Genomic DNA, 27,377 nt, shown 5'->3' with positions numbered 1-27,377 from the left:
CCATTCCTAGGAAATAGTAAGATGTTGCTTTTTCTGCTCAATGTCTTGCCTCAATCCCTCTCTGAAACCCCCAGGTTTGGCTTTTCCTCTGGAACAGCAACAGAAGCCAGTAAATCTCTTTTGACTCTGTCCTTTATGAGAATAATTATTTTTACATATATGTGTATATATGCATGTGTGTGTGGACAATGCTCTCAATTTTTCCAGCTACCCAGTTACAGCAAAGCTGCTTAATAACATCTTACAAGGACCTGGAATAACAGATAATACAACCAGTAAGTAACCTAAATCGTGATATTATTGTACAGGCTTACATTTTTGCAACGTCTTTCACACTTAGAACTCAGCTAGTTGAAGGCTCCAAGATGTTCCTGTTTCTCTTTCAACACTTTCATATTTAGTAGAATGCATTCTCAAAGGAGCTAGACAGTTCCTTCCCTATTTAAATTTCACATGAAACATTTTACTTCAGTCACTTACTGAATTTGCCTTGGGCAACTGAATCACAGTTGACAGTAAATTAATGACGATGATGGTGTGATTAATAGACAGTATCAGCAACTGAGAAGCAGCCCAAGCATTTGCCTTTGTGGCAAGACTTATGCCAGCTATTATTAGGGATTAATAATGGTCATAAGAAGGACTTGGCTCCACCACATAGCTACTCTAAAAGCTATTGATATTTTAATATGTCACTGATATTCTGACTAAAGAGTGAAAATGTTTTAAAAAATATAATTTCTAGATTCTGAAATGGGTAACTTAGTTAAATATTACTGGAAAATAGTTTGTAATACATTTAAGGAATGAGTACCATACACAAACATATCTGACAGAGAAATCTAGTATAATATTACGCATGGGGAGACAAAACAGAACTGAAGTTCTGAGACTCTTGCGCTGTGGCGCATCACACCAAAATCCAACTGGGAAGGAATAGAATAGAATAGAATAGAATGGAATGGAATGGAATGGAATGGAATGGAATGGAATGGAATGGAATGGAATAGACCAGACCAGGTTGGAAGAGACCTTCAAGATCATCGCGTCCAACCTATCACCCAACACCACCTAATCAACTAAACCATGCAACCAAGCACCCTGTCAAGTCTCCTCCTGAACACCTCCAGTGATGGCAACTCCACCACCTCCCCGGGCAGCCCATTCCAGTGGGCAATCACTCCCTCTGTGTAAAACTTCCTCCTGACCTCCAGCCTGAACCTCCCCTGGTGCAGCCTGAGACTGTGTCCTCTTGTTCTGGTGCTGGCTGCCTGGGAGAAGAGACCAACTTCTGCCTGTTTACAACCCCCCTTCAGGTAGTTGTAGAATGGAATAAGGTCACCCCTGAGTCTCCTCTTCTCCAGGCTAAGCAGCCCCAGCTCCCTCAGCCTCTCCTCATAGGGCAAAATAATGATTTCACTAATCCCCATGCAATGATTTTTTGAGGAGTTCAAATAAAAGTTTGCTTGCTCTGATTGAGATTCACTAAGTAGATGTTATTTGATTTTTCTGCTTCCTAAAGGAAGAACTTCATATTCCCCAGGCTGCCGGAAGAAATGACTTGCGATAGAGCATTTTAGCTGCTAAAGACACAATAAAAGTGAACACCCTGCATATTTGCTGAAGCTTTTGCCATTCATTTCATTTCTAAATGTCAACCAGTTATATGAAAGCTCAAAAAGATTTCTTAAGGTAAAGCAAACAGGAGGATGGGATATTTTTAATCTTGTATTGAGGATATTTAATTATTTATAATCACTTATTTAAAATACAGTTAACTTGAACTTAAGCAAAGATTCAACACTGTTTAATAACAAAAAGAACCATCTGCTTCCTATGCCTGTCCCTACAAATATTTTGTTAGTGGATGATAGTGGAAAACATGAAAAGATAATGACTGGCTGACAAGAAGACTATTTAGATATTGAAATGAAAATCTAACAAAGGAGCAGCATCACCAATCATGTTATCTTTTTGGGAAGCCTCACATAATGATTTTCCAGTGACTCAGAAACACATCCAGCCTTGTCACTGGAGTGTAAATCACATTAAGAGCAATGGGAGATTTGTGGCACAGTTTCTCATAATTACAATACTTACACTGCCAAATATTGAAGAGCAAGTAATAGAAATTATATTAATTGTGAAAGTTGTAGCCTGATCTTATAAACACTGAAGTACACACCCAAGTAGCTGGAAGAGTGACCACTAAGGCATGAGATACAAGACCAATTAATCCTTAAAATTAGGGACCAGGGAGGGAGGGGAAAGAAGTTAAGCTTCCAGCTACCATTTTTTTTATTTTGGAAAGGCTTGCTATAAAGTGTTATAACTGCAAAAGCAAAACATCTGAGTTAGAGCCTCCACTGCATAAAGAGGGAACACGTTTAATAAGCCTCCTAGACTTGTATGTAGCCACCCACTGCAGAATTCTGCATTTCACATTTCATGCGTAGCCTAACCCCAGTAAAGCCTATGACATTACACAGGTATAAAATAAAACAGACTTTGGTGCCAATTTCTTAAGAAGTATTCCCACTCTTGTTTTTCTCAAAGGAGCCTGCTAGCAGCTGTGCAAATACTGTATCTGTAATAACATAAAGGGAGGCTGCTGTGTGTCAGTGATCTTACCTCATACTCAAAGTCCTCTGCTCTATCTGCATCAGCAGGCAGACTGGAAAGATACTCATTACCTTCATAAAATTCGTGCTCCACTGGGTGAAGAGAATGGCAGCTATGTTGAACAAAGAGAACAATATTAGGTGAGAAAATAGTGGGTTTTAAATTAAAAAGTGATAACCACACACACACACTTCTCTGTAGCTTTCTCATCTCTGGAATGCTACTCTGAATGGCCTTACAGCCTGCAAGGCACTGTATGAAGTAGTGTGGGCTCTTTTCTTATCAAAAACTCATGCTCTGACTGAGTTACTTTTGCTGGATTCATCTTCTGACAGACTTACACAGGGTGATTTCTTAAAAGAGTGTTCGGGGCCAAAATACTTAAATGCAGCAATCTGGGATCCCTTATCACAGTATCACAGTATAACTAAGGTTGGAAGAGACCTCGAGGATCATCAAGTCCAACCTATCATGCTCCTAAAGGTATCTGGGAGCAACTCAGTATTTATCTGGTTACAAAGTTTTGAGACAACAGGCTGGTGAAGTACACATGAATAACTACACTTGAAAGTAACAGTGTAGTGGTTAACCCTTGACAACTGCTTGGAGTACAAAGAATGAGGTCTTAATGTATGCACTTAGTTACAGACTTAGACCCAAGGCTGGATCCCACCCATGAAGCACCCAGTCTGGATCTGTCTTAGCATGTGCAGGAAACTCTTCCCTATCCACAGTAGCACACAGTTTAATAATATCCAGTAACAACTCAAAAATATACATGTTCCTAGCTGTGCAGCAGTATCAATCCAGCATCTGGCTAGCAAGTTGTATCTGAGATACCACCATCTTACATAGAACTTCTAAAAATAGAGCTACATCTCAATTTTCCAGTAATGCATGGCTTACTAAGAAGTGAGTGGGAAAGCTCTAGGGCTGTCATAGTTTTGCTGGCTATAGGTAGAGGGCAAGGAGCACATACTAGATGGCATTAGTCATGAGTTGAGTCCAAAGGGGAAGAAGCTCACAATGCAGTTTCATCAGCATCTGCTGGTATTTGCATTCAATTCTGTTTCAAAGAATTCAACTGAGGGATAATTTAATTAACATCATTTGCTGTGACAGGTGAAATTGTACTTTTGATCTCTATTTTTTTTTTTAATTATTTAGCTTTTTGATAAGGAGACTTCTAAACTAAATAATGCAACTTCTTGTTTATTTGGTAAGATATTTGGAAGAGTGGAAAGCAACAAGACAGCTCTTTCTTGGTTTGAAGAAGCCTTTTCACTACTTCAAAACACAGAAGTGTTTTTCCTCTTGACTAGAGCTTGTCTTTGGATGAACAAACACATGAACACAAAGTAAACATAGCCTAGATTCCTTCCTGTAGTGCTCATCTATGAACAGAGTTTAGGTAAACTGTCACTGAAGGGGACAGTGGTTCTAAATGACATTTATCATTTATTTAAAGCATTCCTGAGATGTTTTCAGGAGAAGGCTACCACTGCAATGCCTCAATCTCACAAGTAAACAGCAGAAGATAAACCATACCTGTCTGAAAGTAAAAAAGGGCAGATATCAGGAACTGGTGGTGTGGAAGGCCTTAGTTTGGCCAGGGCCATAACGTGCTCAAAAGTGATGTCAGTCTGAGTGCTGGCGTCTACAAGCCGAACATCCTGAGAGCTACCATGAGCTTTGTTAATTGGGGCTCGCCGTAAAACTTGAACTACAATGGGCTCCTTGGCATTGCGAAAAGCTTCCACTGCTTCTTCATGAGTGGCCTTGGAGAGGTCCTTCCCATTGACCTAGACAAAACAAAATAAAAAAAGGATGACAAAGGTGACTCACAATAGCATAAAAAATACAGGTGTTAAACCATAGGAGGACTAATTATTTCTGTAGTACATCAAACCATGTGCTGACATTGGCTGGACCATATTTTGGCATCCATGCAAGAGGGAAGATAAAGCTGGTGGGAGAAAATAAATTCTTTAATCTTCACAAGAAATGAGAAGTGTTTTGAACTCTTCCCGAGCTGACCCCATGGAAGCTGAACACAGCAGAGAAACATCAGCACTTAAAAAGGACATTTGAAATGATTTCTCTAAGGCTATTTTATTTACCTCATAAAATACAAATAAAAAAGGAGGGGTGCTTTCACTTTTCAATTGTGGCATTTGCTGTGGCATGCCATTGTTCTGAAGGATTTCTGGCACATTACTGTCATTAATGCAGATGTCAATAAACATGTATTTGATGTCTAAAAAGAAACAAGAGCCATTTTCAATGTTTTGTGACTTATTATTTGCTATGCCCATTATACAATCATTAAGACCAAAGATAGGAAGATTTGAATAACACAGCCAGCTGCCACTCTTCTAAGAAAAAAAAAAAAGAGAAATCTAAAGCAAACAAACTGAAGAAATAATTTGCTACAAAGAGATTAATAATAAACCAGACAAAATTATGCTGCAAATGCAGCATAGCTTGGCAAAACTTAAAGACTGCAGTAAGGTTTCTTTCTGCTACATGCAACGCAGCAAATTCCTCCCAGTCTAGATGAAGTCTGAGGGTATTTAAAAAGGTAACTACAAGGCTGCAGGGAACTGCTGGAGAGAGTTCAATGGAGAGCTATGAGGATGGTTAAGGGACTGGAGCATCTCTCTGAGAGACCTGGGTCTGTTTAGACTGGAGAAAAGAAGGCTCAGAGTGGACCTTATCAATGCCTACAAATATCTGATGGGTGGCTCTCAGGAGGATGATGCCAGTCTCTTTTCAGCGGTGCCCAGAGGCAGGACAGTGAACAATGGACATAAACTCAATCACAGGAAATTCCATCTCAACATGAGAAAAAAATTCTCTCCTGTGAGAGTGACAGAGCAGTGGAACAGGCTGGCCAGGGAGGTTGTGGAGTCTCCTTCTCTGGAGATCTTCAAAAGCTGCCTGGACATGTTCCTGTGTGACCTGCTCTAGGTGGTCTTGCTTTGCAGGGGGCTGGACTTGATTTCTGGAGGTCCCTTCCAACCCCTAGCATTCTGTTACTCTGTGATTCTGTCTTGTGTGATTCCAAATTCACATAAATTCAGGTGATTAGGGCAAAAATCCCATGTATCAACCCACTACAAAACGTGAGATCTCATTTGTCAATGTCAGTCAGCAGCTAAGCTCTTGGACAGGGCTGTTAAACATCCTTACACAGAAAACACCATTCTCCCATTTTCAGAGCAATGAGAGTGCTGTTGACTGCTGCACTTGACCTAACTGTTGTGAGCTGCTGTGGAGATGAGAAGATCCTTAACAGTGGTATAAAGGCAGAGTTTTCTAGTAAGAAATGTGATTTGGTACTGAAAAGTACCAAAATTTGATTAAAGTTTATATTCCTGGGAAAATCTGTACGCTGGATACAAACCAGAAACAGGATTCTACTACAAGTTCATGCCCAAATTATCTGTGTTGTATAGACAATGAAGTTGCAAAGCTTCTGCTTAATGATCTAAAATTAAATCCTCCCCAGGAATGGGACAGACTCCATAGCTGATTTTTACCTGCAAGTATTTCTTGAAAACAAAAAAAATTCCTCAAAGTTTCTAGTAAGAAAAGAAAAACACATGAATAAGAACAACACCAGCAAATTCAAAAAAGCCACTCAGCAGCCTTCAGTTACATTCTAAAGCTGGTCAGGAAAAACATTTGAATCATAGAATCTTAGAATCAGTCAGGATTGGAAGGGACCACAAGGATCATCTAGTTCCAACCCCCCTGCCATGGCCAGGGACACCTCACACAGGATCAGGCTGACCAGAGCCTCATCCAGCCTGGTCTTAAATACCTCCAGGGATGGGGCCTCAACCACCTCCCTGGACAGCCCATTCCAGGGTCTCACCACTCTCATGGGGAGGAACTTCCTCCTCACATCCAGTCTGAATCTCCCCACCTCCAGCTTCATTCCATTCCCCCTAGTCCTATCACTACCTGATATCCTGAGAAGTCCTTCCCCAGCCTTCCTGTAGGCCCCCTTCAGATACTGGAAGGCCACAATGAGGTCACCTCAGAGCCTTCTTTTCTCCAGACTGAACAGCCGCAACTCTTTCAGTCTGTCCTCATAGGAGAGGTGCTCCAGCCCTCTGATCATCCTCATAATTTGCTATTACAGTTGTCATATTGGAGGCAACACTTGTAACCATAGTACCATCCATTTATGTGGATGGCTATGATACCATTGACCATTAATTATATGTATATATTAACTCCATACCTTTCCAGAGGACATGCTCAAGCACAAGGCAGAACTAGCTTTCCACTGACACTGCTTCCAAAGAAGTATCATTTCCATAGTGACATTATTCAAGAGGATGCACAAAATAACTACACCACAGTGTAGCCACCAACACAAAGATCATTTATTCTTTCTAGCTAGCCCTGATGCTGTATGTGGTCATGAGAAGGCTAGAAAGTATTTTAACAGATTTCAACATATAAAACAGATCAGGACTCCCTGTGTTGAATGCCTGGGATTCCAAGAAACACCGTATCACTGCAGCCTAGACTGTGATCAAGTAATACACACAGTAACAAAGGAAGTGGCCCTGAGTGAGAGGCTTTTTCCCCTTTTAGAAGCTCATTGTGCCCACCTGTCTGTACAGGTGCTTGAATGGGCCCTGCAAAGAAGAGATCATTTTATTCTCTTATTCATGCCATTTCTGTTTCTCTTCCACTGAAACTGCTAAACAGGCACCTAAAACTGCACAAATAAAAGCTTTGCCTTTACTAGATTTCACTCTTGCATCTTTCTGTAGTGCCAAAATTCGATCAGCCACACTCTGGAAATTGCTCCAGTTTTCATGGCCCTGCTACTTGTGTGACAAATTTGGCCTTGCTGCTGCTGTTTGGTCTGTACATGGGAAAGCATGTGATTGGACGTGGCACTTGGTGCCATGGTTTAGTCATGGGGTCTGTGGTGACAGGTTGGACTTGATGATCTTGGAGGTCTCTTCCAACTTGGGTGATTCTGTGTGATTCTGCGTAACTAGCCTGCACACCTAAGTTTAATGCTTATACACGGTTTGTCTGATGACTAAAGTCAAAAATGTTACGATGTCGCTGTTTAAATTACCATTAATCAAATTACAACCTTTGGTTATGTTAGCATTATCTGGAATAAAACAGAGGTATGTAAGAAGAAGGGCCAGAACAATCAAGGAACAAGTCATGTTATAAGAAAATAAAATGTTTCCCCAAGAAGTGAGCTGCTGCAAACCCTCTCCAATATCGCAAGTTACATTGTCAGAGTGCTCAGACTCAGACCCATCTAAAGGCAATTAAAGATAAAGCTTCAAGCTGGAGTCTTCTAGTCATCCTTCAGTTACTGTCTCTGCTTCATTTCTTGCTTCGAAGTCAGATCCTATCAAGGACACAATTTTCTACAGTTTATGAAGTTTTTGTAGCAAGAGCATCCTATAGTCCCACTGCGTAACTCTCATTCCTAAGGCCCTAGAGGCAGAAAGATTACTTTCCTGGCCTCCCCAAACCCTTCTAATACTTTTACAGTTTTGGATAACTATATGGTGCTTCTCCTAAAAGCAAATGCTTGGGAATAAATACCACATAGCACTGCATCATTTTTTTTGCTTCCTATTCAAGTATAAAACACGTTATCTTTATCCCAGCTGAATCACATGGGTTTTGGCACAAGCTGACCATTCTATCACAGACCTGTATCAGCAAACCAAAATGATACTTGAATAGTGTACAAAAAATACTATTAGGTTTTAAATTTCTTTTTTAAACCAGAAGCTTTGTTTATTTACATCAGTCAATACTTTTCTTCTGAGGAAACTACAATGCCACTTACATGCAAATTTTATTCCTGAAGAACAACAGTATTTTAAAATCACACAAATCTGAAAAAAAAAACCCCACAAAAATATATACTTTTTCATTTATCCTAGGAACTGAGTACTGAGTCCAGTTCTGGGCCCCTCAGTTTAAGAAGGACATTGAGACACTTGAACGTGTCCAGAAAAGGGCCACAAGGCTGGGGAGAGGCCTTGAGCACAAGCCCTGAGGAGAGGCTGAGGGAGCTGGGATTGTTTAGCCTGGAGAAGAGGAGGCTCAGGGGTGACCTCATTGCCCTCTACAACTACCTGAAAGGTGGTTGTAGCCGGGAAGGGGTTGGTCTCTTCTCCCAGGCAACCAGCAACAGAACAAGAGGACACAGTCTCAAGCTGTGCCAGGGGAAGTTTAGGCTGGAGGTGAGGAGAAAGTTCTTCACCGAGAGAGTTATTGGTCATTGGAATGGGCTGCCCAGGGAGGTGGTGGAGTCACCATCCCTGGAGGTGTTCAAGAGGAGATTGGACGTGGCACTTGGTGCCATGGTCTAGTCATGAGGTCTGTGGTGACAGGTTGGACTCAATGATCCTCGAGGTCTCTTCCAACCTTGGCGATACAGTGATACTGTAACCTATTTTAATTTAAATGCATTTTAAAGACTTTAAAAGCATTCCCTCATTTATGTTGGTGTCTTACAAAATGCAAGCACTTCAGACACTCAGTACTTGTTCAAATTGAAGTTCATCAACACACTTTGTCGATCTGCATAAAGGTCACCTAATTTACGAACGCCGACTTTCTCAAAAGAAAATCTATATCTGAATTACTCTATGTTGGCAGCTGTCCTACCCACTTGGGGCTGGGAAGAGATAATTTATTTTAAAACTTGAATCAAATACTACAGATGGGATTGGTAGCTCTCTTCGTGTAGATTCCTTAAAGGTTTTCTGCCTCCTGCATTATGCCCCAACTTAACACTCACGTATGGTTATCCTGGGAGCCGTAGACAGCGGAGCACTTATTTACAGCAAGCCACTAGCAGGTTCTTAGTGTATGATTAAATAAATTCCTTGCCTCTGAAAGGTTACTTCCAGTGGAATCCAGGGTACTATTTTAAGTGGATAGAGAAATCAGTCACTTCTAACAGTCAACACAAAGACACGGGAATACATTTGTTGTAGCAGATGGGCTAATTAATCCACAAGCAAGTTGTGAATGTTAAGTAAAGAATATATCTTTTCTCATGTAAACCATCTTCCTGTCCTGTTGGATTAAGCCTCTGTTTAATGAACACTGTTGCCCAGCTTTTGGACACACTGTGGAGTCTGGGCCACTTGTCAACATCTCCCCCAGAGTGACCAGTAGCTGCTGCCTGGATCCTGGCCATCCACTTTGGGTTCTTCCTCTAAATCCAGCCACATGCAAAACTTCATCATCAGCAGAAAATAAGCAAGCAAAATGGACTTTCTCTTTCAGACACAAATCATTGGCCAACTGCCACTTCTAATGCCAGCACCACTGTACTTAGGCTTATTCCCACTCCCACAGAGGCGGACAACAGAGAAGGAAGGAGAGACAGGACTAAATAATAAAACAGTGACTATAAAAGCTGTAGGTAAATGGTTGTTAGGTTATCCTTGTGCTTTGAGCTCTTAAAGAAAAAAAAATTTCAGTGAAGACTGCTTTCAGGAGTTCAGTGCCTGTGATTGAGAAACTAAATACCTTTGTCTCCTAACACTTCTATGCTCTTGATAATTTCTTTTACTGCTGGCCAGAATTTTTGAATCAAGATGTGTTGATAAGTTTCTTGCAGTCTTTACCTCCTCCATATTAAGAGAAAAAAGAAGTGCAGTCATTTGAACGCAACCATCACAAAAGGACACATTGGCAGCACATGAGATAACCTCTTATCCTCAGCAAATACCTAGCATATGTAAGATGAAATTTAAGATCTGCTCTGCTGAAGTTAAATCCTTGGAGACTCCCCATTTAATCAGTAAAGGAAAATGGAAGAATAACCAGAGTATTCTGCTAGAGCAGAGATGTCCAGACAGAAGTTTTCCAGCAAAATGATAAAGATGCTATCTGACGTGATGCTGGAGTTAACACAAGGTTCTCTGTCCTAGGAGATTTCAACACCAATGTAGAAGATGTCTCTGACCCGACAGGTGCTAAATCTGCTCTCATCACAGTAGTCTCTTCACCTCCAATCCCTCACTCTGAATACATCCAGGCTGCCACACCCTGGGTGTATCCTTGCTTGGCAAGCTGACCCTTAGTTTGACCAGTCCTTTGTTTAAACTTCAGCCCTCCCTAACTGCAAGCCACAGAAAAAGCAATACCACTTCCCTCCCAGACTTAGAGCTTTTGGCACATACAAACTCAGAAAACTTACACTGCTGAAGCCCACCAGCTGTGAGGATTTCCAAGCAGGACACAGAGGCACAGGACACCCTGGGGGTGTTTAAGAGCAGGCTGGATGAGGCTCTGGCCAGCCTGATCTACTGTGGGGTGTCCCTGCCCATGGCAGGGGGGTTGGAACTAGATGATCCTTGTGGTCCCTTCCAGCCCTGAATGAAACTATGAAACTATGAAACTATGAGTTACCAGTGTCACACATGCGTTGGAGAGGACAGTGCAACTCTTTTGCTAACGCAAATGTGATAGCTTATCTAGAGAAAGGGCACTCAGCACCCTGACCTTTAAGATTACAGTTCAGCACTAAACTGCATTTCTTCAGTAAGTTAAACTGAGAAGCAGCAAATTCAGTCACTACCCAAACCCACTATCTCAATGTTCATGCAAGTTTGGTAAAGGGACAACTTTTATTATGGTGGTTAACAACATTTCCTCTTCTTTAGCCAGATGAGTTAAGCAACAGTTGTTCCCACTTGATCCTTTGTTGTTCTGACCATGAAATCTTGTTACCCCTCCTAAAAGCTACACTAGCTGCTGAAGATGCAGGCTCTGGAGGCTTTTTTCAAGCTGAACCACAGGCTTGTAATGAGAATCACATCTCCACTATCTACAGAGCTGAGGTTTGTCCCGTTTGTTATTCTTATGTAGCTGGTCCAACAATACTGAAAAGATATAGGCAATGTCCAGCACTGCAGCCTTCTGTGTGTCTTGCACAACCAGTACCACTTCCCTTCCCCAGCATTTAGCAGACAGGTACTGTGGTTGAAACGCCTGTGGCTAAGTTTTAATCTAACCATGACAAAATAAATGCCACAGAAGTGGGGAAACATAGGAATGTATGTTTTTCTATTTTGTGAAGCTTCCTTACAGAGGGAGACAGCCCAATGACTTCTCAGCAATTTTCACTATCTAAACAGCAGATGTCAGAAAAAAAGCACCTCTCTTTCAACTGACCTCCAGGTGATGCTTCATATTGTCAGAGTTATCCACCGTGATCAGTGAATATGCGGGCAGGTCTGACAGCTGCAACTCCTCTCTAGGAAGGACATGACACATACCCAAAAGACCCCAGCAAAGAGCTGTGCACTGCTTGGAGGTACTGTGTAACAAGCTATGCTAAGGAATTCAAAAGATTTTAAAACTGGATTGGAAAAAGTGCCCCAGGTAGACGTACTGAGAATGGATAAATAGGTTTCATCGCAACCACAGGAAACCACAGCAAACTAGTCAGCAAGGTAACTAATACAGAAGTGCTTCACAGTACAGTATCATTTAGGTTGGAAAGGACCTCGAGGATCATCGAGTCCAACCTATCAACACAGACCTCATCACTAGACCATGGCACCAAGTGCCATGTCCAATCTCCTCTTGAACGCCTCCAGGGACAGTGACTCCACCACCTCCCTGGGCAACCTGTTCCAATGACAAATGACTCGCTTGGTGAAGAACTTCCTCCTCACCTCGAGTCTAAACCTCCCCTGGAGCAGCTTGAGACTGTGTCCCCTTGTTCTGGTGCTGGTTGCCTGGGAGAAGAGGCCAACCCCTTCCTGGCTACAACCACCTTTCAGGTAGTTGTAGAGGGCAATGAGGTCACCCCTGAGCCTCCTCTTCTCCTCTTCTGCAACTTTGGTTCTCCAGCAAATACAAACTCTAGTTTAGTATCTTTTTCCCCATGATTTTGCCTTCTCAACCCAGTCACCTCTAACTAAACCAAACCCACTACTACTAGAAGCAGCTCCCCAAACTTTGTGTGCTGAATCAGGTGCAACTTTTTGAAAGAAACATCAAGGCCATTTCAAGCAAAGAAATCACTAAAGATTCTCCCCCTGGTACACACCTTTATGAGGAAGTTTGGGGTTTTAAATCCCAACTTTACTGACTGCCTAATTGCCTATAAGGTACTGAGTATAGGAAATCACAGTATCACAGTATAACTAAGGTTGGAAAGGACCTCGAGGATCATCGAGTCCAACCTATCAACACAGACCTCATGACTAGACCATGGCACCAAGTGCCACATCCAATCTCCTCTTGAATGCCTCCAGGGATGGTGACTCAACCACCTCCCTGGGCAGCCCATTCCAATGACCAATAACTCTCTTGGTGAAGAACTTCCTCCTCATCTCGAGTCTAAACCTCCCCTGGTGCAGCTTGAGACTGTGTCCCCTTGTTCTGGTGCTGGTTGCCTGGGAGAAGAGACCAACCCCTTCCCAGCCACAACCACCCCTCAGGTAGTTGTAGAGGGCAATGAGGTCTCCCCTGAGCCTCCTCTTCTCCAGGCTAAACAATCCCAGCTCCCTCAGCCTCTCCTCACAGGGCTGTGCTCAAGGCCTCTCCCCAGCCTTGTTGCCCTGCTCTGGACACGCTCAAGTGTTTCGGTGTCCTTCTTAAACTCAGGGGCCCAGAACTGGACACAGTACTCAAGGTGCGGCCTAATCAATGCAGAGTACAGGGGCACAATGACTTCCCTGCTCCTGCTAGCCACACTATTCCTAATGCAGGCCAGGATGCCATTGGCCCTCTTGGCCACCTGGGCACACTGCTGGCTCATATTAAGGTGGCTGTCAATCAGCACTCCCAGGTCCCTCTCTGTTTGGGAGCTCTCCAGCCACTCCGACCCCAGCCTGTAGCTCTGCATGGGGTTGCTGTAGCCAAAGTGCAGCACTCGGCACTTGGACTTGTTGAATGCCATCCCGTTGGACTCTGCCCATCTGTCCAGTCGGTCGAGGTCCCTCTGCAGAGCCTTTCTACCCTCTAACTGACTAACATCTGCCCCTAACTTGGTGTCATCTGCAAACTTGCTGATGACTGACTCGACCCCCTCATCCAGATCATCAATGAAGATGTTGAAGAGGACGGCGCCCAGCACTGATTCCTAGGGGACGCCACTAGTGACTGGCCGCCAGCTGGATGTGGCACCATTCACCACCACTCTGGATGCACACCTATACCCTGCTCCCAGTTGACTGGGTTAGGCATGCAAATGGTTTATGGAAAAGTCCGTCCCAGGTGACACCTGACATTCCCATGCTTAAAGTCTCTTCACAGACCTAAAATCCTCACCTTGGAACATATTTCCAAAAAAAACCTTACAGTTCATATCTTCAGGATAACTATGCCTGCTCCAACAATTTTAAAAGCACTACTTCAGCAGCAATTCCTGCCCTTCATAACACGAGTCCTGGCCGTCTGCATAACGGGAGAATATCCCCTCCATCTTCTCACTGTGTGTTAGAGCAATGCACATCTCACAAAGGTCTTTTCAAGTCCTTTAATGCTCAATAACATCAGAACAGCTCAGAAAGCTCAGCTCAGAGCTCAGAAGAGATTCACTTGAGTTTCAAAAGAGAGAATGTACTACAATGTGCAATTATCTAGGTTTGTGTTAGAGTGAAATGAAAACACCAAATTAAATTTAAGAATCAATGCATTAGTTTCATAGGGAGCTCCCTGGATACAAGCATAGGTAGACATGCATTTGTAAGCAGCTGTTACACTCCTAGCTCAATCAATCTGTCTGTTACTAGCTGCTAAGGCCATCACTCTTGCATCCTCTTATAGTTGGCTTTATTTCCTCTCTCACAAGGAAAGGATGAGAAGCCTGAGGCTATTTAGCCTGGAGAAGAGAAGATTGAGAGAGGTCAGTCTCTTTTCAATGCCCAGAGACAACGGGCAACGGGCACAAACTGGAATAGAGGATGATCTGTCTAAACCTAATGAAAGTTTTGAGGGTGGCAGAGCACTGTGTCAGGCTGCCTGGAGTCTCCTTCTCTGGAGATATTCAAAACCCCACCTGAATGTGGTCCTGGGTAACCTGCACTAGGTGAACCTGCTTCAGCAGAGAGGTTGGACTAGATGATCTCCGGAGGTCCCTTCCAATCCCTGTCATTCCTTGGTTCTGTGGTATTCCAAGTCTCATTCTCCTCTCACTTGCTTTGCCATCTCTGGTCTGTCCCTTCTCTCTCTTAGGCCATCTGCTCTTTGCACTTAGCCTTTTTTCTCAGTGTGGACCCTTCTTTTCACCCCAGGGGTCTCCTTTATCTCATACCTACCAATTCCATCTTTCCTTTCATGAACACTTTTCCACAAAGATCTCCCACTGCACTCTCACTGAACCTGTCCCCTTCACACAGGGAGGGAATGGTGGCACGTGTCATCCTCCCACGGTGACAGCTGGACAGTTTGAACATTTGTGAGGTCTGCCTTTACCAGCACCTCCTGGTACCAGCACGCTAACCCAGATGGTGATGTAACAAGGCTGTAGTGTATTTACTATGTAAATTGCTTTTAATATTGACAAACAGTTTTTCTGATGATATTAAGATTCTGCCTGAGGGCAATAAAGACTAAACTAGCTGTGGCATGCATAAAATAAGTTGAGTTACTCCTTGATATAATTAGACCATCATTTGTTACATTAAACATTGCAAGCTTTTTGGATTTGTGGATATTATATAAATCTCTCACAAGTTCTACCATACACAGCAACCCTTTGATGGTGGGGAAAAATACAATCAAAGGCCAGAGTGGCTACTCAGAACAAATGATTTTTTAATCTAAGCTTCTACACCAAATGCTCTGTTTTCCTGTGAACTTCAATGTCTATGCTCTACAGAGGCTCATTCTCCAATTTCTCTTCCAAGGTAGGTATTTTTCTCAGAGAAGAGGCACTTCAAAAGGGAGTTGCCTTTACATTTTTCAGAAATCAAATTAACAACATTCTTTAATCATCAGCAATGCCTACAGAATAATGGAAGATGCTGAATGGCAGGTTTCAGGATGCTGTAAATAAAGTAAATTCTGTAAATTCTCCTTTTCAAGGAATCGTATTCTACATTTCACTAACAAAAGAAAAAGTCTCTCTTTCACCTCTAAAAAACTCCCAGCCTTCCATGAACTCACCCATGGCTGGTATTGCCTCACAAATGTTACACTTATCACTGTCATAACAATTCATCCACGTACAGACGCCTGAAACTCCTGGTCTCCTCTGAAGTGAATAGTTTAAAAAGATAGATGGCTGCCTTCTGGCTAATTGTGGGGGTTCTTTCATTACTATAAAAAGACTTCTTATATCTCGAGTGACTTTATAAGTAGTGAATAATGAGACTTAAAGTCTTTGGAAAGGAGTCCACTGATCAAATGCTAGGATAACTTATGGGCACAGTGACCTTTTCCTCAGTAAGAGACTCCAAACTGCTGCTGTTGGCACATTATTAAAATTCCTCATTCAAGACACAGTTAAGCACAAGGCAGATTTTATTTTTTATTTTTAAATTCAATTTAAGGTAGCACAGCAAGAGCTAAAGCTCTCCAAGGGCTGAGGACTAACTCCTGCCTACTCCAGCTGAGCAACAGCAGGACAAAATGTCTGCGGCAGCGCAGGCAGCCAGATGGGACTCACTGCCCTGATGCCAACTCTGGTGCCAGCACCAAAAGCCTGCTTCCCCTGCACACCTCAAACCTGGTTCCAGCAAGGGAGCACGTATCTGCCAGCATGTCCACCAGCAAGCACCACAGGGCTTAGCTCTTGCAAAGCTGCAGAGAAGCGCAGCTGATAGTGCAGGCTAAGAGGGTGCTCTATGTGCATTCCATGCTGGAAAAACAGCAGTGATAAACCTTGTGTCAGAGTGCTGAGCCTGATCCCATCCCTGACAGAAACCTGTGTAGTTCTCAGGTACTGCCACATAGCTACCCAGTGGCCTGCTGGCGTGCCAAGCACGTGAAAGCTAAGGTTAGAGTGCTCCCTAAAAGCACTTGTGCTTGCCTTTCATTAATGAACCTACAACAGACTTGCTCTGCTTTAACATGTATTTCTCACTGTATCTCTCTTTTAATTTTGCTCTTGAATGAACAGACAAGGCTCCTCCTTTCTTGAAATAAATCTTGGAGGGTCCTTCCATTTTTGTCTCATGCTGTCTCAACACTAATTTGACACTGTTTTTCTCCACTGACTTTCATGGCTTTACTCCAGCATATTGGCAATTTATTTTGGCACAACAGTACTTCCAAAAATTCTTCCCAACTTTTTACAGGACTAAGTATTTTTTGCAAGCTTAGACATATTTAAATTCATTCAGCCATGGGAGCTGGGACAGTAAGAGAGTATAGTGAAGTTTACAGAACACAGAATTAACCAGGTTGGTAAAGACTTTCAAGATCATCGAGTCCAACCTATCACCCAACACCATCTAATAAACTAAACCATGGCACCAAGTACCCTATCCAGTCTCTTCTTAAACACCTCCAAGTGATGGTGACTCCACCACCTCCCTGGGCAGCCCATTCCAATGGCCAATCACTCTCTCTGTGTAAAACTTCCTCCTGACCTCCAACCTGAACCTCCCCTGGTGCAGCTTGAGACTGTGTCCTCTTGTTCTGGTGCTGGTTGCCTGGGAGAAGAGACCAACCCCCACCTGGCTGCAACCTCCCTTCAGGTAGTTGTAGACAGCACTAAGGTCTCCCCTGACATGCTTCATTACACACCATGAACACAAAGAAACTACATATAGATCCATAGAAAAGGGATCTTATGAAACATATTTGCACCTGTTTCTTCCCTTTTGCTTCTCATCTGTTTCCACTCTCGTTTACAGACTAGTCACGTCAGATTATTTTTCTAGTAAGTGATGGCTTACTGCACTAACACAGAAATATTCTAAGTTGATGTTTCTAAAGTTTGCCAGCTTTCTTAGCCAGCAAACCAGTAAAGGATGAGAATATTAAGAGCAGCTTAATTCTGCATTATTTATATAGCACCATGGCTGTGTACATATCTTTAGCAGTGAAAGCTGCAGCTACTTCCTGGCTAAAAATCAATTACAGCTGCTATTTCCTTGCCAGTGTTTCTATGTCTGTTCTTCCTTCCAGAGTGTCTCTTCCGTTCATCACATCTCTGCCTTCCCTCATGATTTCCTTCCTCTCCTTTATTCCATTTGCCTCTTCAGCTTTCCTCCCTTATCTTTCTATTGCTCCTTTGACTTCCTTTGTCTTCTTGGGTTTGATCTCTGCAGTGTCAGCAGCAGCAGCCATTCTTTTACAGATTTCATATATAACACCTACTAAAGGGAAGCTTCCCATGCACAAAGTCTACACATGGAGACTGTCCCCTGCATACCAGCTTCAGGAGAGAATGAAGTAGTTGGCTCATCCTGCAACAGACTGTGAAAGATCAGCAAAAAGCAATTACTGATGAAGTTCACACAACATTCATCAGTTTCCTTTTCCCAGGCAATTCCAGGTGTACAGCAAGACTCTGTTAGAGCTGCTGCTCCAGCTCTCCAAGGGAGAGCAAGGCTGTTAAGGACCAAATGGATAAGAAATGCAGCAGGGAGCTGACACAGGGCTCATAGCCAAGACCACAGAGTTGTCTGGCCACAGCATACAGCGTATGAATTGGATTTGTACCGTTGCCTTGCAATACTACAAATACTACTGAAATCCAAGCAGCTTTTGAAGAGTCTCTGGATTAACTTTTTGGACTATTACCCAGCCTTTGGATATATGTGAGCAGTTCCTGCTGCTTTCAATTGCCATCCACTGACATCAGATGGTACAGTTTAGCATAAAGAGCAGAAAATACTTTTAACATTAGGAACAGAGCAATTGTTCCTGTTGGGAGCAAAACAGTTTTTCTTTAATATGCAGTGAGGTTCTCTGACAGGCTTTTGATTATCTTACATATCAGCAACATGTCCAGAGAAGGGCAACAAGGCTGGGGAGAGGCCTTGAACACAAGCCCTAGGAGGAGAGGCTGAGGGAGCTGGGATTGTTTAGCCTGGAGAAGAGGAGGCTCAGGGGTGACCTCATTGCCCTCTACAACTACCTGAAAGGTGGTGTAGCCAGGAAGCGGTTGGTCTCTTCTCCCAGGCAACCAGCACCAGAACAAGGGGACACAGTCTCAAGCTGCACCAGGGGAGGTTTAGACTTGAGGTGAGGAGAAAGTTCTTCACGGAGAGAGTCGTTCATCATTGGAATGGGCTGCCCAGGGAGGTGGTGGAGTCACTGTCCCTGGAGGTGTTCAAGAGGAGATTGGACGTGGCACTTGGTGCCATGGTCTAGTCATGGGGTCTGTGTTGATAGGTTGGACTCGATGATCCTCGAGGTCTCTTCCAACCTTAGTTACACTGTGACACTGTGATACTGTAATAAAAGCCCTGAAAAAAATACTGCAATCCGCACTTTGTACCTCCTGTACTCATCTATTTAGAAAAAAAGGCCTAGGTGCAAGGACTGTGTCTTGGTTATACAGTATCAAGCACCACAGAGCCCCAAAGTATGTAGGGCCTCCTAGATATTGCTGCAGTAAAAATAATGATTATATATGCATGCTGATAATTTAGACAATTAATTATAAGGGGATATGAATTACAATAGACACGCTTGAAAATAAAGTCTATGGCCTAGATAATGAAAATACTTTAACCATGGCAAACTGAAATATCAAGAGCAATGTCATCTTTGTCTTGTCTCAGGAATAAAATCCTTTAATAATGTGGCTTTCTTTTTTAAAACTATACCATATTTCCAGAAGAAAAAGGTACATACCAGTGAAAGAAGAAATAATACATTAAAAGAGAAGTGGTAGGTGCACAAAACCTTCTGCAGGGAATAGACAAATTATATACAAAGGGAGATGTAGGTTCTGTATGTGCTTATAAAAGAATGAGTGGGTAATAGCTGTCTGTGTAGAAATGTATCTAATAAGCTGTGAAAACAGCACAAGTATTCGCAAGAATGAAGTTCCTGAACGCATTAACTCATTTCACCAAAGTCAACAACACTGAAAAGTAACACTCCTCAACTGAACTTCTTAATTAAACCTGGCTGAGATATTTTAAGTTGCTGTGTTTGCCATCTTATCATGACTTCCACCTTCTAGTGTTTACTGACACCAACTTCTGCAATCTTCTTCAGTGGGAGGCAAGAAACTGTGGCAAAATGTAACATTTCTGTGTCCAAGTATAAATCAGGAAAGGATGTGGCTGGCAAGCAGCTGTGCAGAAGGGGATCTTGTGTTGCTGGTTGATGATAGGCTCAACATGAGCCAGGAGTGTGCCCTGGCAACCAAAAGAGCAAACCACATCTGAGGGTGCATTAAATACAGTATAACCAGTTGGTGAGGCGATTAGCCCACTGTGTTCAGCACTGGTACAGCTTCACCTGACTGCTGTGTGCAGTTATGGACCTCACCTTTTAAGGATGTGAAGGTCATTGAATGTGTCCAGAGAAGGGCAAAAAACCTGGTGAAAGGGCTGGAAAGAATGTTCTATGAGAAGCTGATAAGAACTTTGGGCTTGTCTAGCTTGGAGAAAATGGGGCTGTGGGGCAACCTTATAATTTCAGTATCTGAAGGGGACCTACAGGGAGGCTGTGGAAGGACTGTTTAGAAGGGCTTGTAGCAGTAGGGCAAGAGGCAATGCTTTTAATCTAGAGCAGGGCAGATTTAGATTAGACATGAGAAGGAAGTGAGTTACAATGACAGTGGTAAAATATTGGAACAGGTTGCCCAGAGTTGTGGATGAGGCCCTAACTCTGGAGATATTTAATGCCAAACTTGATGGGGCCCTGACCTAGTTGGAGATGTCCCTGGTCACTGCAAGGGGGCTTGGACAAGATGTCTTTTGAAGGTCACTTCCAACCTGTTGCATTCTGTGAACTCACTGATCTCTACAACTTCCTGGGAAGGGCAAGTGGAGAGGCAGCTCCTGGTCTCTTCTCTCTGGTATCCTGTGATAGGATACATGGGAATGGTTCAAAGCTGCTCCTGGGGCAGTTTAAACTGGACATTAAGAAGCATTTCTCTACTGAGAGGGTGATCAAACACTAGAATGGGCTTCCTAGAGAGGTGGTCGATGCTCCAAGCCTGATGGTCTTTAAGAGGCATTTGAACATTGCCCTTAAAAAACATGCTTTGACTTTTGGTCAGCTCTGAATTGGTCAGGCAGTTGATCATTTTAGGTCCTGTGCAACTGTAAATAGTCTACTCCCTTATATTCTAAAATGTTCAAAACCATTTTGTTCTATACTCACAGAAACCAAAACATGACATGGCAACATCACAGGTTATAAAACTATGGTTTGTACTTTAAATAGGAAGCAGGCAGGGAGGAGCAGCATCAGCTTGCAACTGGATGGATATACTGTAGGCAAGTGCAAATTTCAAGCAAGTCTTAATTCTAGATGTTCATATGTGGGTTTATTCTCAGCTTACTTGTTGAAAAGGTTATGTTTTAGGAAGGTTCAACTGGAGAAATGCATATGTGCCTCTTAAATTTAAAATCAAATAAGCTCTTGTTTCACAACCCACAACATGTAGGGCTTGTGAGTAGCTTTCATGTCACTGTTGATTTATATATTCTTAAAGAAAACCAGGTTCCTTTAAGCTTTCATGGTAAGCTGGCTTTACAAGCCAGTTAAGTAAAATGTCACAGCATAGAGTTATTGGTGAAAAGAACCATAGCTGAGAAGCAGAGACTTCCAATAAATTGAGAAATGTCTGAAGACAGTTCAAAATGGCAGCGCTGAATTTAAACAAACCCTTCCCCACCCAAGGAGAGGCAGACAGGCATAAATCATTCCCAGCAATCAATTCTGCTATTTGAATTCACCCTGACACTTGTTGGGCTTGGTTGCTGACATGGAACCGTGGCAGAAAGGCCAGGCCACTGGGGAAATCTGGCCAGCTTCCACATCTGAGAGCAAACCACCCGACTGCAGGTCTCCAACCCTTGTAGCACTGTTCTTTGTTCCAAATATAAACCATTTTGTCCACTACCTTTCAGGTCTTTCTCTAAGATCTCAGGATAAAGAAAATTCTTTGACTACTATTTGCACAAGAGACAGGAAATATTGGGTGAGATTCCATCCAGGAATGTCACAGGTAGCTTTATCAGGCAAACACTTTAAAAATAAACCCGGCAAGTCAATATTCATGGGTCTATCACTGTGACTGCTTTGCAGTTAATTATTGATACTGTTAGACAACAAGCAAAACACCTGAGAACAGGATCTGCAGGTGTCAAATTCTGTGAAAATCCAGTATTTACATACATAGGAGACAAACCTTAATGGAGATTTTCACAGAAGTCTTTTGTGGGAAAGAATTTGCATAGTGGCCTCAAGTGCTTTCATTAGCATCAAATGGAAATGCCAGCACACTTAGCTGTCAATGCCAAAGTCTCACTAAAATACTGTTAAGACAACCAGTGCTATCATACATCTCTCACGTGCCAGCATACCAGTGCTATCACATATCCCAAACATGCCTTTTTTTTTCCCTTTTCCACCTCCCCCTCCAAAATTCAGCCTAAGGAAAACCCAGAAATAGCAAGGCTATTCTATTTAAGCCATGCTTAATCTCCAACTTCTCCCTGATACCTGCCTCAGTGAGTGGAAATTAGCTGCAAGCAAGCCATCACATCCAGTACGTCACAGGGCTCTACCGAGAGAAAGAAGGATTACCTGGAGCAGCCTGTAACACTGTGATCTCAGAGAGGGCAATGCTGTCTCATTTGACATCCTCATGTGTGATCAGTAGATTAGGTGCATGAGTACCAAAAAAGGACTCAGTATCCTCACTTCACCCACTGTTGTTTGGGTAGAAAGAAGCACAGAGCCCTTCAGAAGCTGCCAGAAAGGAGATGTGTGGTCTATGGGGCAAGCATTGTCCCAAGAGGCTGGAAGCAAACTCAAAGGGCACTTCTGGAGCTGCCCTCAAAGCCTGGCAGACAACCAGCCATTTCTTCCCATCAAGTCCTTCCCTTTACATCAGGCCCAGGCTAGTCAGCCACAGAAACACAGAACTGTCAGGGTTGGAAGGGACCTCAAGGATTATCAAGTTCCAATGCCCAAGCCGTGGGCAGGGACACCATCCACTAGATCAGGCTGCCCAGAGTGACATCCAGCCTTCCCTTAAATACATCCAAGGATGGGGCTTCCACCACCTCCCTGGGCAGTGTCTCATCACCCTTACAGTGAAGAACTTCTTTCTAACATCTATCTAAATCTACCCACCTCTAGCTTAGAGCTAGACTAGAGCTAACTAGGTAAGGAAACCAATGGAACATTAAATAATTAGGACATTAAGGACTGGGGGATGTAGCAGCTGCATATTGACACATCAGCCAAACAAATAAGTAATTTGCTTAGAAATTGAGAAAGCTGAACTCAGCATGCATAAGTATGAAATGACATCTTTCATGCTGCAAGAAAGTCTTTCCATCAGGTTATTTGACATTCATGAAGGCAAGAAATTATACACCACTTTCTGAAGCTATAACTTGAAGTAATGAAATATTCAGTATTCAGTATTCCAAGGTTGGAAGGGACCTCAAAGATCATCGAGTCCAACCTGTCACCACAGCCCTCATGACTAGAGTAGGGAGGACACTACTGCCCACTGCAGGCTTCAACTCACAACCTTCCCATTGAGGGTCTGATGTGCTACCAACTGAGCCACCTGAGGGGTCAAATATAACCTACCTACCTACTAAGCAGGGTTGGAGTTACAGAGCTAGTGTGGGTAGACGAAGGCTACTCTTCTGAAATGCTCCCTCCATCCCAGTCAAATGGTACAACAGTTGTGTTCAAAGATCTTCATGTAAGTGAAGTAAATAAAATGACAGGTCTAATCTCAGTCTCCAACACTCTTCTCCTTATTATATAGTGATTATTGCATTTTCATAAAGCATGACTCAGCAGTTCTTTCATTTTCCTTCACTTTCTTCCCTCAGCAATAAGCATTCTCCCCTCCTGCTCTCCTCCTTTCCTCTTCCACGGTTCCCAGGTAAACCTCCCAGTCCTGCTGAAGCCATTGGTATTTTGGAGACAGGTCATTAGGAACTGGCAGGAGAGATTTGCTGATATTTCTGTATGGTCACTAAAAAAATGTACTAAACAAGATTACTGCAAAGACAAACCCTTCTGGAGCTCCAGCAGTAACCTCTCTCCAGCCTTTCACTTCCCTTGTTAGCACTCCATGTAGAATAGATATTCTTCCACAGTCAACCCCATACCATCCTCACAACTGCTTGCCTATTTCTGTTCCACTTCAGCTAGTATTTTCCCTTAAAATACCACATCAGATATTTTTGTTTATCTGAAGTCTACATAAAGAGGATCTACCACATAACCTTCATCCAGATGAGGGTGGTAGGACACTAGAACAGGTTGCCCAGGGAAGTGGTGGAGGCCTCATCACTGGGGACATTCAAGGTCAGGTTTCATGGGGCTCTGAACAACCTGATCTAGTTGGGATGTCCCTGCTTACTACGAGGGGAGTGGACTAGATAACCTCTAGAGGACCCTTCCAACCCAGTGCATTTAATGATTTGCTAATCAAAAAGTCTACCAGGTTACCCTGGTTTCGTAACCATCTACCCCTGCTGTGATTGACTACATCCCACTTACCCTTTGCCTCCCCTATGTGTAATCATCCTTTTCTTCAAATTGTACTTTAAAACCTTCTGACTGTGCATGCTCAACTTGAAGGCTAGCAAATATCACAAAGATCCTAAACACAGGTACACCATTTAATTGTATTCCACCATACCCTGCATGCTAAAGTACTTTGACAAATCTCCCTGTTCATCCTGGCTATTACTTCTCTCAGTGCTGGCGTCCCCTGCTTCACAGGTATGCCAGTGCAATTATTTCTGGGCACAGTGCTAAAATATTTTGATCACTGAAAATTGCACTTCAGAAATCATCATTATTAAAATGTTAGGCTTATTTACCCTATAGGCAATTGCCCTCTCCCTCCATGTTGCCCATGTTTCACTCACCATCCCTCTCCTATTCCTTTGCTCTTCACTCAAAACATATACCTATGCAAATCACTTTGAGAGGCTTGTAAACTTTTCTGATTGATGTAGATTGTATCTCCCCCAAAGGAGGAAAATCTTCTTCAGAAGAGGCAGATTGTGATAAAATGACTACTCTCCTTAGGTTGCACTTCATGCAGCTGGTTGGACAGAAGGCACAGCCAGTGCACAGTAGTCAACCAGGTCTTCAGGTTGAAGAAGGAGACAGGTTGGAAAGGAAGACACCAATTGCTCTTTATTACTAACACCTTGCCTTTGCCATTAAACATCTCAGACACAAACCTACATTAGGCTCATGTTTATACTACAAGACTAACTACTTACGCTGTTCTCAATTTTGCCAGCAAGTAGTAGACATATCCTATATAAGACGGGGCATCAACTGGATGAAGCATACACAACACAATCAAGCTACACTCTAACTCCTGAGTAAGCAGAACAAAAAAGTAATGTGACCTTTCAATTTTAAGAACATTTACCTTTCTGGGGCAAGACCACCCCATAAGCCTCAAGTGACCTCAAATTTGGGACACTAATCCTCAAATGATCTTCAATGATGCATACAAACTATCAAGAAAATTCAAACTGAATTTCAGTGTCCATAGGAGTTGCCCACATAAATATACTCAACCCGAAGTGGTGCATCTGCCTGTCTGCAAATTGCAGAAGACATGAAAACTGGAAAGATATGAGGGAGGAAAATAACCAGAGAGATACAGAAATAAGGATTTTCTCTAGACAAAGGGTAGGTAGGATTATCCAGATGAATTGCTGCAAATACTTGTCCAATCCAAAACATAGAATAGAATAAACCAGGTTGGAAGAGACTTTCGAGATCATCGTGTCCAACTTATCATCCAACACCACCTAATCAACTAAACCATGGCACCAAGCACCCCAGCAAGTCTCCTCCTGAACACCTCCAGTGATGGTGACTCCACCACCTCCCCCAGCAGCCCATTCCATTTCCAACTCAGAAAACATACATGTCTTCAGCTACTGCAAAAGAACAATTACTCATATCATTTAATCAGGAAAAAAATACATTAGTTTTAATTTGTAATATGTAGCATGAGAGAAGATACTCAGACCATCAGATGTAGACATCTGATTTAACCAGCTGTTCTCTTTCTATTGTTAAAGACAAGAGATGGGAGAAAAGAGTCAGTCAGAGGCGTGAGTAAGATGATTCCCTCTCTGGAAATGGCCACCTCTCTCCAATGACAACAGGGAGTCTAGAGAAATGAGCTGGTTATAAATTTCAGCGTCGGGTGATGTGTGAATATCCTTTCAACTTCACAAATGGCATGTCCTCAGTTTTGGAGAATTTAGAGACAGCACGATCTAGCCTTAAAATAAAATGGGTGAAGATAGGAAGAGAAGGGATTTCTTTAAATGCTGAAAAATCACAAATATATTACACTATGGCTTTTGGTAATCCAGGAAGAACATCTCTATTAATACCTAGCAGTATTCAAGGGTGTTGTAAACATATTTCCCAGGATGAGGTCTGATTTATAGTCTTAAGACATAAATTATTCTTCCTATGTCTTATAAAAGCAGAAAAAAACCCACGTTCACTCAGCATGGTTTCAAGTTGTGCGAGTGTAACACAGCGGAGACTCCACTGCTTCTTGATGCCTTCTGTGTTGCCATAAGTTAGCTCAAAGATGGCTTTATATTTTAGAGTAATATTTTACAGGCTGTTAATTCAGAAAGTGGATTATTGCCTTTGGGTATTCTGTGAAGAAATAAAATAGTATAGCTGTTGCTGTGCATGGGCAATCATTTATTTTTTTTCTCTATATTAGACATCTCAGCACTCAGCCTTCCTAAAGCAGCTTCACTAACATAGTTGGCTGTAAGCCCCTGAGTGGCTGTCTTGTCAATTATCTGGAAATTTAGAAGGATTTGCACAAAAGACCATAATGAGCTGGGTTTGAAAGAACTTGCAATGGTGTGAGGCACTTATCCCAAAGCCAGGAACAGCTATGATGGAATGTGTTTGGTTTGGCTGGGATGGAGTTCTCTCCATAGCATCTTTCATAGTGCTGTATTTTGTAGTGGTATCTGGAAGGATGTTGATAGCACACCAGCATTTTGGCTACTGCTGAGCAATGCTCACACAGCACCAAGGTTGGGCTTTTCCAGAATTCTTCCCCACAACAGTAGGCTGAGGAGTGAGCAAGACCAGGGGGCACATGGGCACGCCACCTGACTCAAAATGACTAAAGAGGCATTCCATACCATATGATGTCAGCTGAAATATAAAAGCTAAGGGAAGGGGGGGAGGCATTCACTGATGGTGCTTGTCCTCTGGAGCAACTGCTATGTGTATTGAGGCCCTGCTTCCCAGAGAGAGGCCAGACATGATCTGCTGATGGGAAATAGAGCCTTGTCCAAGATGACCTTCAAAGTTTCCAGGAATGGGACATCTACCACCCCTCTGGGTCACTTGTTCCAATGTTTTACCATTCTCATTGTAAAAAAGTTATCTTCCTTATATCTGCTCTAGGCTGAGTGTTGGGTAAGATGTTGGGAGGGGACACAGCTGGGCCAGGTGACCCAAAATGACGATAGGATGTCAGCTCAGATATAAAAGCTAAGGGAAAGAAGGAAGTGCAGGGGGGCATTCATTAATCGCATTTGTCCTCCAGAGCCACCAGTACATGTATTGAAACCCTGCGT

At 42.8% G+C, this 27,377-nt stretch overlaps 1 protein-coding gene across 2 annotated transcripts in view; it reads right to left on the bottom strand.

The window, feature by feature from the left end:
• Nucleotides 1–27,377, bottom strand: part of PDZRN4 (PDZ domain containing ring finger 4) — a 278,600-nt gene that overhangs the window by 53,485 nt on the left and 197,738 nt on the right. For both annotated transcript variants that reach the window (XM_068170212.1, XM_068170214.1), the window contains exons 4-5: nt 4,171–4,424; nt 2,632–2,734 (exon numbers count right to left, since the gene is read on the bottom strand). In XM_068170212.1, coding sequence (XP_068026313.1) covers nt 2,632–2,734; nt 4,171–4,424 — 357 coding nt within the window. The remainder of the gene's footprint in view (nt 1–2,631; nt 2,735–4,170; nt 4,425–27,377) is intronic.

The sequence above is a fragment of the Melanerpes formicivorus genome, unplaced genomic scaffold (assembly GCF_026170545.1).
Source record: "Melanerpes formicivorus ecotype bairdi unplaced genomic scaffold, bMelFor1.0.p_v2 SCAF_3, whole genome shotgun sequence".
Classification (NCBI taxonomy): Eukaryota; Metazoa; Chordata; class Aves; order Piciformes; family Picidae; genus Melanerpes; species Melanerpes formicivorus.
The sequence above is the reverse complement of the archived record's forward strand: the minus strand, read 5'-3'. Positions and strand labels throughout refer to the sequence as shown.